At 39.0% G+C, this 13424-nt stretch overlaps 1 protein-coding gene across 1 annotated transcript in view; it reads right to left on the bottom strand.

The window, feature by feature from the left end:
• Positions 1-13424, bottom strand: part of MDN1 (MDN1, midasin homolog (yeast)) — a 103542-nt gene that overhangs the window by 34293 nt on the left and 55825 nt on the right. The window contains exons 51-64 of the mRNA XM_009583221.1: positions 11884-11997; positions 10945-11077; positions 10168-10277; positions 9353-9486; positions 7999-8159; positions 7492-7612; positions 6178-6388; positions 5804-6035; positions 4496-4622; positions 3406-3576; positions 3045-3259; positions 2564-2945; positions 2247-2356; positions 409-1105 (exon numbers count right to left, since the gene is read on the bottom strand). Of these exons, the coding sequence (XP_009581516.1) occupies positions 409-1105; positions 2247-2356; positions 2564-2945; positions 3045-3259; positions 3406-3576; positions 4496-4622; positions 5804-6035; positions 6178-6388; positions 7492-7612; positions 7999-8159; positions 9353-9486; positions 10168-10277; positions 10945-11077; positions 11884-11997 (2918 nt within the window). The remainder of the gene's footprint in view (positions 1-408; positions 1106-2246; positions 2357-2563; positions 2946-3044; positions 3260-3405; positions 3577-4495; positions 4623-5803; positions 6036-6177; positions 6389-7491; positions 7613-7998; positions 8160-9352; positions 9487-10167; positions 10278-10944; positions 11078-11883; positions 11998-13424) is intronic.

The raw sequence follows: 13424 nt of genomic DNA, 5'->3' as shown, positions 1-13424 counted from the left end.
TGCCCTTCAACATTCCCAGGGTTGAACCATCCACAACTTCTCTGGGCAACCTGTTCCAGTGTCTCACCACCATCACTGTAAAAAAATCCAATCTAAATCTACCCTCTTTCAGTTTAAAACCGTGTGCCTACTACAAACCCACTACAAGCCTTGGTAAAAAGTCTCTTTCCGTCCTTATAAGCTGCCTTTATATACTGAAAAGCCACAATAAGGTCTCCACGGAGCCTTCTCTTCTCCAGGCTGAACAACCCCAATTCTGTCAGCCTTTCTTCACAAGAGGGGTGTTCCAGCCCGCTGGTAATTTTTGTGGCTCTTCTCTCGACCCGCTTTAACAGATCCATGTCTGTCTTGTACTGGGGACAGGGTAGTTCAGTGCAAGAAACCTGGCCACTGGCATTCAGATGTTACCTGACACAGATGTCTAAAAAGCTGCAAAGATTTCTGGTCCATCTCTCCTCTGGATAGTACATGGCATCGAAGATGCAACAAAGCATTCACTAGGAGCTGTTCCAGAGTTGGGCAAGGCTGCTCTACTCCCTCAGATTCTCCTTCAGAGTGCTTCAGAGAAAACTTTTTAAGTCCACGAAGGACCTCAACCGAATTCACCGAGCATAAAATTTCTGCACGAGTGAAGTAAGTGGGAAAGGCATGGCCAACAGAAGGAAATGTCAACAAAGAAGTAAGGAGGTTAGTCAGATCAGCTGGACGCACAAAACTTTTGAGCACTGTATAAACTTCAGAAGCCACTAATCGCATGCCATGTTGCAACTGTAAGATGGCAGCTTGCAGTGGAATGACGGCATCAGGGAATACAGCATAATCCTCTGCCAGGTGTTTCCTAAACTGATGGTGTGATTGTTGCCAAGATGCTTCTTCATTTAACAGGTTTTGTATTGCCTGGAGTGATTTAGGTCTTTCCCCACGAAGGAACTGCAAAAGGCGGGCTAAAAGATCTTGGACTGAAGAAACACATGCTATGCTGTTGATGTACTGGTGAGCCTCCTGGTATAAACAATCATAGGGTGGAGCTGAAGGCCTGAAGGCTTTTTTTCTGGAAAGACTGCTGATTTGCTCCTTCAACCTTTGCATTCTTTCATGCAACAATCTGTTAAGAAATAACATTGACCAGTTTAGACATATAAGCATATTTCATATAAACATGTTTTTATATATATGTAACATAACAGTTAGATATATAAAAACATTCATCAGAAATATTCTGCTAGTTTGTGTGAAACAGCAAGTAAGGAAAAAACACGAAGCGACACCTGTATAGCATGCGTATGTACCTCTCTTCCCCCCCGCCCCCACTTCAACAAAATTCAACTACTTTTTTGCTTGCTACCTGACAGCTCTGTGAGCATTAAGGAAAAAGTAGTATTACTGGAAGCAATTTGTAAAACTCAAGCCATTCAGTCTTGCTTTCATTGACTATCATTCTCTTTAAGCAATAGCATAGCACTATCAGATCCTCTACATGTATAATAATGAAATCGAAAACTTCCATTAATAGTGGAAAATCATGAATAATACCCAGTTTTTATCTCCACGTACAAGGAACACCTGGAATCCTGCACAAAGGAGAAATCTCTGTTCACGTAAAATTTCCTCCTCAAGTTCCTCAGATAAAAAACCCCAAACATCCCAACAACAAAACAATGGCTACAAATTCTGAATGTCAACAGTGTACTCTATGTGGTAAGATATTTAATTCATCCACAGCACCCTAGGCAAAGGCTGTTGCAAAAATATGTATCTGGAGATTTCTACCCAGTATAAATCAGTCCAAGAACTCTGCAAAATAGTACTGGCATCTATCGAGGCCTTGAAGAGTTACAGTGCTAGATATACATTTTATCTTGTTTCAATTTGTTGACAACAGTCACATTTTAATGAAACTACCATAATTTAGATGCATGGCTTTATTTTCACTTCTGGGCATAACTTCAATTTTATCAAGATATGAAGGGCACTGCTCTAATTGTTGTATTTACAGCAGTACAAAGTGTGTACAGACAATTCCTTAGTCACTGCAAGTAAACAGAACAGCTTCTGATTTTTTCTTTACCACCTCAACATGCAAATTGATACTTTCAAATCAACAACCCTTATTTCTACCGAAGAACACAAAAATTGTAAAGCTCTGGAGAAAGCTTTGGAGCCCGAGCATCCAGAGATGAAATTTCCAATCTTAAAGAGAAGAGTTAAGTATCTAAAAGAGAAGAGTTAAGTGACTGAGATGTTACCTGAGATGGGGATGAATATAGTTGATGACTGCTTCATCTTCAATACTTTTTCCTGTATGCAGTTGGGATGAGAAATCATTTGTTTTCCATTCACACTCCAGCTGGTATAACTAAAAAGGAAAGAATAAACCATTCTCTGAGGTTCTGGGTTCTTGGGTAACCAAGTAGGTACGTCATCTTCTTGGATACTAAAAGAAATTCTAACAGTATAGTTTGAAAATCATGACCAAAGATTTGTCCAAGAACACCCAAGCCAAACTGCTTTGCATTGATTTTATACATTACAGAGGTAAAAGCCAACTCAGCTCCACACTCACCTCTTCTTTTGCGTACTTGAGCTTGTATTCTCTTTTAACAGCTGGATCAAACCTGGTCTGCGGAAGCCACACCTGGATCTGCACCAGACCAATATTCACCCAGAGGCTTCCTCGCCAAGCTGTCTCTGGTAATTCCTTAAGTCCTTCCCCAAAGAACTGCTGCAAGCAAGTGAGCAGGAGAAACAGGAATTCTTTAGGAAGTAACTCCTGATCAGTGATGCTTCTAAGTACCTTGAGAAGGTACTCATATGCAACCGGATCCTTGAGGTAGAGCTTCTCACAGCACTCCAAAAATTCTTCTTGAAGATCCATTGGAACCAGATCTACCAGGGCAGAGAGTTGTCTGCCTAGCATTATTCCTTGTAGTCTAGCATCTGTGTATCTGCAGGCAAAGGAATGAAAAAAGTTTACACATGGTGAGCAAACTGCTGTAACATGCCTGATTTAAATAACATATTATGAGGAAGAGAGGTCTTAATACCTAAAATCTGCTATTGAAGAGACAGCCAGGTTGGTCCACAGTACTGTGTTGACTTCATGAAGCTGCTGTGCTCTCTCCATCCATTCTCCCAGTGTCACATGGGATGATGACAGAACAGGAAGTCCACTCACATTCCACTGGCTTGTCTTGCTGCTGCTAGTTAGAATTTCAAAGAAGCACTTTGAGAAAACGGCTCGGGTCAAAATACCTGGGCCCTAAATTAAGAGATTAAGAGTTAGATTGTTCAGACGCAACTTGCACTAACTATGCTAGAACTTACAGTATTGCTTTAGAAAGCTATTGAATTATTTAATAAAAGAGTATTCAGCCTAGTTGTTTGATTAGGTCAGAAGAGACAAACCTTCATAGAACAGTTCATGTGGGATTTCGGAAAGTTCTTTTCCTCTGTTGCAGGTAGTGGCCTCCAAGTCAACCAGTAGTCTGGGTCCGTGGTGAAAGTACTGCTCCAAAAGGATGCTAATGCAGCATTAACTAGTTGAGACGACAGAATAGATGTTTCTTCAGGGGATATCTAAGGAGAGAGAAAAACCTAGAGCTGAGAATAATTTATAGGGAGCAAGAGAATCAAGCACACACAGACCGAAGGAAGAAAAAAAAAAAAAAGTATAACACTGTTTTTCAGTAGGGATGGTACAAGATATTCCTCAAGATCCTTTTCAAATTCACACAGCATTTGCTTGCATCTCTTCTCAACAAAAAGAGTACACTTTCTGAGGTCTGCACTGCCTCCTTCTGTCTGTGGACTACGCAGTGTGTCTACAGAGCAAGCTGTCAGAATACAGCCTCTAGTCTACAACTATGCAACCTTTTGTTACGATACATGAGGCTGCATAAGCATGAAACAGATAAAGCTATCCAATATTCTGCTCTGAAGCATTTAAAGTGAACTTGCTGGTTTACTGAGCTTTGTGGGAATGCAACCACCACTGTATCATAGCTAAATATTAACCAAGCAGAATTTCTTTGACATATTAAATGCTCTACAGAAAATGTATCAAATAACTGTCTCAGTCTATTTGATTTGCAACACAGACCTAAAAAAAAAAAAATTAGAGGCACAAGAACGGAGGCAAGTATTTTTCAGCATAAAATTACTTTGAATACATAGATACAACCAGGCTGGCACCTGCCATTCAATCAATTTCCTGTTTTCCATTAGTCACAGATGGATGAATGGAACAATAGTACCAAACTAGATCATATAGAACTATGTTATTTAAGACTTCGTTGTGTTTTATTTATGGTTTAATGTTGTATTTTAATCACACTTTTTGCAGGCTCACAGTTAATAACCTTTCTTATTAAAAGAAGGAACAATTGTCAGGCACAGGTAGAAAAACTGCATATCAAGAGTCTTATAGAGCTATACCTATTTTGAAGAGTCTGTTGAAAACTTCTGCAAGACTAATTAAAATAAAACTTGTTCTTACTTCATTAAGGTGTAACAAGTGCCACAGTCCAGATAGCTGGTGAGAAGCAGCTGGTGTCAACTTCAGGGAAAAAGCTATAAGCTGAACTAGATCTGAACATATTCTTAATTCTTGACTGCAGTTCTCCCTGTAGCAGGTAAAAGAAACACAACCTAAGAAATGCTTAAGCGGGGTACATGAAATAAATCATTTGGATAGTAAAACAAATTGAGAATGGCAGGCGAAGTCACAATAATGAGACTCCCTGAAAGGTTAAAATGACAGCATTTTAAACATTGGAGAAAAACAAGCACTCAAATAATACTCAAAACACTTGCATCCTTCAAAGCTGGCAAAATCTAAATACAACAAAAGTGGAGAGAAGTAGAATCTTCTGCAGCTATAAGCTACATGTTCACCAAAACATACAAAACGGCTGGAGACAAACTGTCTTCCAGCTTTATAGTTCTTGTGAAAATCAGAACTTTACTGAATTCAGGAGTGAATCAGTGATTCTAGGAGTCTCACTGCACATAAAATTAGTTTCACCGAAATCCATAAATGAAGAGCTCTTTTAAGGAATGGTAAAACAATCAAAAAATAAATGCAGTTGGCCCCTTAAAACACCACTAACACTTCTTAAATTAATAATGTTAATTTAAACTACAAGTATATGTGTGTAGTTTACACAAAAGGAAGCAAGCATGCTAGTGTACTTTCTCCATCACCAGGTCTAACTCAGTCTTTCTGCAGTAGCCCCCAGTAACATGGCAATAAACATCTTCATGTTAATTCCTAACATGAAGGACTCTTCTATTTCATTAAAAGGCAAATACTATGTATTTCCAAAAGGAAAATCCTATGTACCATTTACTACATAAATAGTTTTCCTCCACCTATAATCCATTCTAACACTAATAAAGCAATTTTTGGAGTCTAATGTGTTTATTCCAAGGGGATTGGACATCAGCATTCTTATATCTGCATCAATTAAGTACGTTAGAAAAGAAGAAAACTACTTCCTCAATATAACACTAAACTACTCCCTTTGCTGATACTTTTTTTATAGCTGCCCAAGTGCAATTCTGCATGCAGAAAAGGACTGCATATACATAAATATATATAAGCTTATGTATGCAGATACATATATATGCATATACACACAGCCATATATATACACACATATATATACACACATATATATACACACATATATATACACACATATATATACACACAAATGTAAAGTACCAAAGGTACAGCTTTTAACTAGGGATTCTGAATCTCATGAAAGGAATGTAAGATTTCTTTCTCCAACCTTCTTCTTACCTTCTTGCACAAGCCTTGGCCACACAATCCGCTGTCAGTTTGTACTGCCAGAGCATGCCTATGTATTCCATTGCAGGCCACAGCTGAACCCGACTGCAGAGCTGATTTAACAAGGCAGGGTCTAACTGGTTGGAGATGGCATCTTCTGTAAACCTTTCTTCTGAATGATTGTATGTAACTCCTTCTGCTCTCAGTTGTGAATGTAGAGCTTTCAAAAAAATCTTTAGTTGACCTGTTTGACAGAGTGTAAGAGGCACATAAATGCAGGTACTATATTTCTTTCCAGTGAACATTTCACATCCTTTCCATTTGTATACAAAAAGAATGGAGATATCAGAAATCATCCTGTTAGGCTCTTCAAAAGTGTTACCTACCCAGACTAACATCTTCTAAATGATTGGCTCTAATTATCAGGCCATCAGCTTGCAGCAATGCTTTCTTCATCTTCCATCCAGTGGCAGCAATTTTCAGACAGCACATTTTTTCCTGCCATCTACTTTCTCCAAAGGCGAATCTTAGCTCCAAGATGTTAAGTGGTTTGCTGAGAATTTTTAACTGAGAAAAACATTCCATGCCCAGTTTATCCTGGAAACACAAAAAGGACATTTGAACAAGTGGCAATTTGTTCCAGCAGTGCTAACAAAACAACAAACAAAGTCTGCAGTAAGAACTAAGATTTCAAATTCACATGCACATGACTGAAGTACAAGTATAAATAAATCAACCTGCAACAACTTAACAACAATTCTTTTGTACTCAATACAGCAGGAAGACAGACATCTAAGTAGTTGGCCACAATTTCTCCTTGTCAAGATTTTTTTCTACTTCATGAAGAAACTACATAGATTATGCAGACAAACAATATCTCAACATGGCAACTTACCTAAACTAAGGGCAATAAATACACAAATTAATAAAAAATGCCAGAAGCTACTGTCACTTAAAAGAAACTGAGATTTTACACCTGCAATTTAAACACATTTGCCTGGAAAAATCTCCCAAAATTCTCAGTAACCACTGAATGTTCTTTAAAGTCCCACAAAGTAACGACGCGCATTTTTGAGCAGCTGAGTATATGTGAGACATAAGGCCATAAAAACCTAGGTCTAATTACTAATCACCAACATGAGCAACCTACATGTCTACTTGTGCCCTGCTGTTAAAAATGGACTTACATTCTTTAGAAAATTTTACTGTAGGACTTTTTTATTGAATTACACCAATTGGTGAAATAACTTAAAAAAAAAAACCAAACAAACTGTCAGAGTTACGAGGCCTTGTCTTGGTAAGTCATAAGGCAGCCCCATCCTATGCTGTATAAAAGGAAGTACACGGTCTATTCCATATACACGTATGTTCACTAAATAAGCGGCACACTGATATTCACAGGTCCCCAGAACAGAGCAAGTAGTAATATTTTTATGTTTGTGCACCACTCTATATTAAATAACTGCTATCTATACAAAGTATAATTAATAGTAGAAATCCTATCTGGATAACTGATATACTTCACAAAAAAGATGTACATTAACATACGCTGAAATTGTCTTTTTAATCAATCTAACAAGTCCAAAAGGAATGTATATTTGCTGGCCTGGAAAGCAAGTGCTGCAAATCTTTATCATTATTTTAAAGCATATTTGGACATTGCTGGAAATACAAATCTTTTGCAAGCAGAGTACCAATACCTTAAAAGGAAGAGGTCTTCCTAGAGACTTCTGTAATATCTTCATACTGGCAGAAATACCAGCAGGATTGGCCAAGCAGCTCTGAATGTGCTGTGAAACAGATTGAATTTCCTTGGAAACCCTTGGAGATTTAAAAAAAAAAAAAACAAAAAACAACAAAACAATCAAAAAACACAAACACCCACACAGTTAACTCAGAATTTGAGAAAAAAGGCAAAAGTACACATGAAAAAGGAAAGTCCCTTCTCTTAACCTTCCACTAAAGGGGCAACCTAACTTTAAAGTACAGAAAACGGGTAAAAATTCTAGATGATCATTTGGGCAAGAAGCAGCCCAATGCTAAGAAACCTGAATTTTAAAAATGAACAGTTATTTAATACGTTGCACTTGCATCACTAATGGAACACAACTTGGATGCTAACAGCAAACAATGTTAAATAGCTATAAGATTAACAAAAGGGTAATTTATACAACTATTTAACAGAAACACAAATCAAAGCCACTCACTTGTGCTGATCTGATCCGATAAGCATCTGAGGAATCCTGTCAATTAGATGCTTCATAACCCAGTGCCAGTGCAGAGACAGAAGTGACAACCCTGGTGAATCCACTGTCAGAGTGTCAGAGACTGCCCAGAACCGGTCACGCCACAGCAAGCAGTATAAAATCTAACAACAAGCCAAAAAGGTTACAGTTTTCCCATTGCTGAGCCCTGCATATTACAGAATACTTTTTACTTCAAGCAAGAGAAAATGCAAAACCATTGTCACCTCCATTAATTTCAGAATCAAGCAATGCTTTAATACTTAGTGGCACACAACTAGCACTCAACTGTATGTTCTCTAAAAATACCGCAGGGGTCTGCTGGCAGGTGGTACTACACAAGTCAAAACCAAGCAATCCCTGCACCAAGTCTACAAAGTCATTGTCAGATTTCAGCAAAATTATCTTCATGGTCTGAAAAGGGAGAGGGAGAAGGGAACCACCCTTGTGACCTGCATGTCAGCTGTCCAGATTCAGGTATCTTTATCTGAGATGGATGTGTGTCCCGGTTTCGGCTGTGTTTTGGATTTAGTATGAGAAGAATGTTGATAACACGCTGATGTTTTCAGTTGTTGCTAAGTACCCTCCTAGTCCAAGGACAGCTCCCATGCCTACTGACTGAGCTAGGTACACAAGATGGGAACGAACATAATCAGGACAGCCAGCCCAGCTGGCCAACAGGGTATTCCATACCATGTGACGTCATGCTCAGTGTATGAATGGTAGGCATGATCCAGGAAGTACCGATCGCTACTTGGTTATTGGTCAGCACGGGTGGTGAGCAATTGCATTGTGCATCACTCACTTTGTATATTCTATCATTATTATTATTATTTTCTCTTTTCTGTTCTATTAAACTATCTTTATCTCAACCCATGAGTTTTTCTCACTCTCACCCTTCTGATTCTCTCCCCATCCCACCGGGGAGGGGGAGTGAGTGAGTGGCTGCGTGGGGTTTGGCTGCCTGCCAGGTTAAACCACGACAATGTGGATACTCTCTTTATCATTAGTGGAGAGAAACAGGCACTTCTACGGCACAATTAATATCTAGGTCCCAGGTGTGAACATTTAGGTAAGATAATTCCCACCCTGACTATCCGCAGGCTGAAAATCTACATTCCACACAGAAGAAATGAGAAGACAGAGCACAAATACAGCCACCGAAACAAACATCATCATTTCCCTGGTGTCAGGCATATTCTGAATACCAATAGAAACACTGCAGTTTATTTCATAGTCCCTGAAACTAAAAATAATGTTCTGCACACTGTCTAATTTCACATAACTCCCATAAATGTACTATGAAAAGTCTACTCACATCATGCATGTCATCATCACTTAAGGCCACCTGAGTAGACTTCACCCAGTGAAATGCAAATGCATCCCAAAGTTCAAAGAAAGCAGCAAGGTTGACCACAATTGCATGAGGAAGGCAGTTGTAACTTCCTGGGTCTGAGGTTTGGGGAAGAGGGAAAGAAAGGGGGAGACTGAATATTCCAGCTACATCACATGACAAGTAAGGGTCGATTTCTGATCACTAGATCCTCTCTATGGTTGGGGGAAAAAAAACCTGAAAAGATCTAAGAATCAAAGTAACAAAAAGTATTCCTTCACTATTTGCCCAATTCTCTATTACCTCTACACATTTAATATTAATTAAAAAAAACCAACAAAACAAAACAGAATGAAGGAAACATTGGTCAATTGCTTCTATGCAACATACTAACTTCATTACTAAATTTTTTGCCTTTTTTTTTTTTTAGCAGTAAACATCCTAATTACATAAAACAATAGAAAGAAGATTAGAACAAAAGCACATCTGAAGAACTTGGCTATTCTTACTAGCCAAAGACAAAACGCAATCCCCATTTCTCTCCACCATCTTCCTAAAGTTTAGATAATTAAGAGAGAAATGACATGCACTCATTACCTAGTAGAGGCTGGACATAAATGCTGTAGCATAAGCTAATTTAAGAATAATGTGTTACATATCATATTAGTCCTCATCTGACTGCTTCACATTCACACAATCTTCCTTCACACCATGTTTAAAGTACACATTTCATAACAGTGCAAATTCACCATATTTCAAATTGACCATAGAGCCGAAAGGAACAGTGAAAATCAACCCACCTTTGCGGAAATCTAGAGACATTCTTAAGACACTATTTCTTGGCTTCTTGCTGGTAATCAAATTCTTCTCAGTGTAGCTTCTTTTTTCTCGTTCAAGAAATAATACTGCCCTGAATTAAAAGTAAAGTTGTTAGAAATTCAGTATCATTTTAAAGCCTCTGCCTTATGAGAATAGTGAACTACAAAAAGTGACACTTGATATTTCACAGTATTATGAAACAAGAATCAAGTCCAGCATAACTAATTGCTTGAATATGGTTTCTGCAGAAGCAAGCTTCACAAAAAGCAGATTGCCGACTTCAGCAATCACCAGGAAGGAAAAAGTAGCGAATACTAAGCAGATGCGACACCATCACTTATAGGATATGTGAGCAGCTGCTTCCTTACACTGTAACCGCAAAACCTGTGTACTTTTTGCTCTTATTAGGAAAAGCAGTCCAAATCCAAAAGCAGGGCAACTATTTAAGTTTTATGTCAGAGATTTCACACTGTTGCTTCTGCCCCTTCTATGCTTTATCCCACAGTTCTGGTTTGTCCTTGAATTACTCCAGCCTATAGGGAATGCTGGGAGCCCTGCTCCCTATATTAACGATTTGGTTTAGTCTGCATCTTCAGAAAACAGAAACAAAGAATTTAAATACCAGACAGAGGTTTCCTACAGGTATTTTAGATCACATCTATCAAAACCTAAAAATATACTTGGCAGATACAGCAAGTATCTATACAGCACTGATTACAGTCATTGGGCAGTATTCACAAGCTTTTTTTGTAACCTACCGATTTGCTACAGACTTCAAAAGGATTAGAAGCTGATCTGTGTGTTCCATTTCTGTATCAAAGTTCATCGAATTTCTAATGATATCCAAAAACTGCATATTCCATCTTGGGTCCAGAGGCATCACATGTTCATCTGGGAAGGTAGACAAGATCAGACATGACAGCAGTGGAAACATCACTCAGTGAAAGACTTTCCTCAATCCCCCTGCCTATGCAAGAACATTAGAGAAAGAAAGAAGGAAGCCTAAGAGGAAGGCAGAGTCTTAAGCTCCCTCACTGCAGATATCCAAACAGAAAAGCATTAAGCTGACCGCATGTTCTGTAAAACAGAACCGTGAAAGTAGATTAACCAGTGGTCAGACTACCCAAAAAGACAGTCTGGAAACTCAAGTCCAACTCCCTTTTCCTTCACAGCCCAGGCAAGATACCTAGGACCATCCATAAAGAGTCCAGTATCACTGTATGTAGCTTTCATGCACTTAAAAAGCCTGGAAAGGAAACCACAGGCCTGAGCTCCCTGCAAAACACTGACGGAAAATTATAGGCCTCAATATAGGTTTCAGATAGGCCAACACAATAAATGCTGAGAAAAAACAGGATGCCTAAACTATCCAGTCAGAAAGGCATTAGATATATGCATCACTCTTAAGAATATCGCTTAACTCTGAACTGTAGGAATACACCTGGGTCACAGATAAAGTCAGGATTCATAGTCATAGCACTCAAAAAATTTGCATAGGATAAATGGATTTAATTGCCATATGTAGAGTTCTAGACAGCAAGAATGGCTTTGTTGTTATTTCTTTTGCAACAAATGCAACGTACAGTTAGAATTTAGCCTTTGTTTTGTCACACACATTTCTTAAGAAGGGTTGCAGTGTGTTCAGAGAACAAATAAAGGAAGCACCAATGTCTTACATCAATTTTTTTCAGAAGTACCTGTCATAGTTGGCTGTAGCAACTTGATCATGTTATTGACTCCAGATGAGAGGGGACTGGCATAGAAACTACCAAGGGCTACAGCACCTGCTTCCAGCTGAATCCGCACTGGATCTGTACGTGAAGAGGGGAGAACATAGGCATAAAAGAGCATTTAGTACAAATAAATAAAACTAACTTCAATTGAGCCAGCACAACAGCCTGAATCTCATCTGTGATGCGCTCTGGACATGCTAGCTGCTCTTATTTTGTATTAGCTCCAAGAGGTCTTAAAAACAGTCAGAATACCATGGCCAAAGACATAAATCCAGTAAAGACTTCTAGTTAAACTGGTGATACTTCATGTATGCTGTCAAAAATATGGTTTGTGAAAATCCATGAGTTTATACCTTCAAATCTTCCTCTCAGTACATCTGGTTTTGATTTTTTTCCCCCAATTAGAAAAAAAATTCACATAAAAGCATACCTGTCATTAAAGTAACTTTCTAGATATTTTCTAGTTTATAGACACACCTGCCTGGAACGACAGTAAGATCAAGGGGGAGCAATCCTAGTCACGTAGGGACAATACAGTCTGAGATTTCACACCATACAAGGAAGCTAAGTGTGTCAATTACTTGGATTAATGCCTGTCTAAATTTTCCAAAAGTTTAATGTGATTAATGTAATTAAGCAATGAATACCTCATCTCAGCTGCTATCCTGAATATTCAGGCAACACAGCTTCAGGAAATCTCAGTTCTGCAGTTTCCTGGCTTTCTAACTATTTGCTTTTTAACACCAAATAAATAGAAGACATTTTACTGTATTTACTATCACTATTAAAAAAAAAAGTGAAGAGAAAGGCATATTTGCTTACATAGACCAAGAGGTATCCAAAAATAACTAATTCAGAAGCAGTACAAGTTACATGCATACTTGAATAATGATAGGGACTGCTTAGCCCAAAGTCTCCTCTTGTCCCTGCACAACCTGTTTCTGTCTCTCCCTGGAGCCTCAATGCCCTTGATTTAGTGTGGTGTGGTGGGTTGACCTTGGCTGGACACCAGGTGCCCACCAAAGCCGCTCTATCACTCCCTCTCCTCAGCTGGACAGGGGAGAGAAAATATAACGAAAGGCTCATGGGTCACAATAAGGACAGGGAGAGATCATTCAGCAATTACCATCACGGGCAAAACAGACTCAACTTGGGGAAAAAAAATTAATTTATTACCAATCACATCAGAGTAGGACAATGAGAAAATAAAAACTAAATGTTAAAACACCTTCCCCCACCCCTCCCTTCTTCCTGGGCTTAACTTCACTCCCGATTTTCTCTACCTCCTCCCCCAGTGGCGCAGGGGGACGGGGAATGGGGGTTGCAGTCAGTTCATCACATGTTGTCTCTGCCACTCCTTCCTCCTCAGGGGGAGGACTCCTCACACTCTTCCCTTCCTCCAGGTCCCCCCCATGGGAGACGGTATTCCAAACTTCTCCAACGTGAGTCCTTCCCACAGGCTGCCGTTCTGCACTAACTGCTCCAGCTTGGGTCCCTTCCACAGG

This window comes from Fulmarus glacialis, unplaced genomic scaffold (genome assembly GCF_000690835.1).
Source record: "Fulmarus glacialis isolate BGI_N327 unplaced genomic scaffold, ASM69083v1 scaffold7818, whole genome shotgun sequence".
NCBI classification, from domain to species: domain Eukaryota; kingdom Metazoa; phylum Chordata; class Aves; order Procellariiformes; family Procellariidae; genus Fulmarus; species Fulmarus glacialis.
The sequence above is the reverse complement of the archived record's forward strand: the minus strand, read 5'-3'. Positions and strand labels throughout refer to the sequence as shown.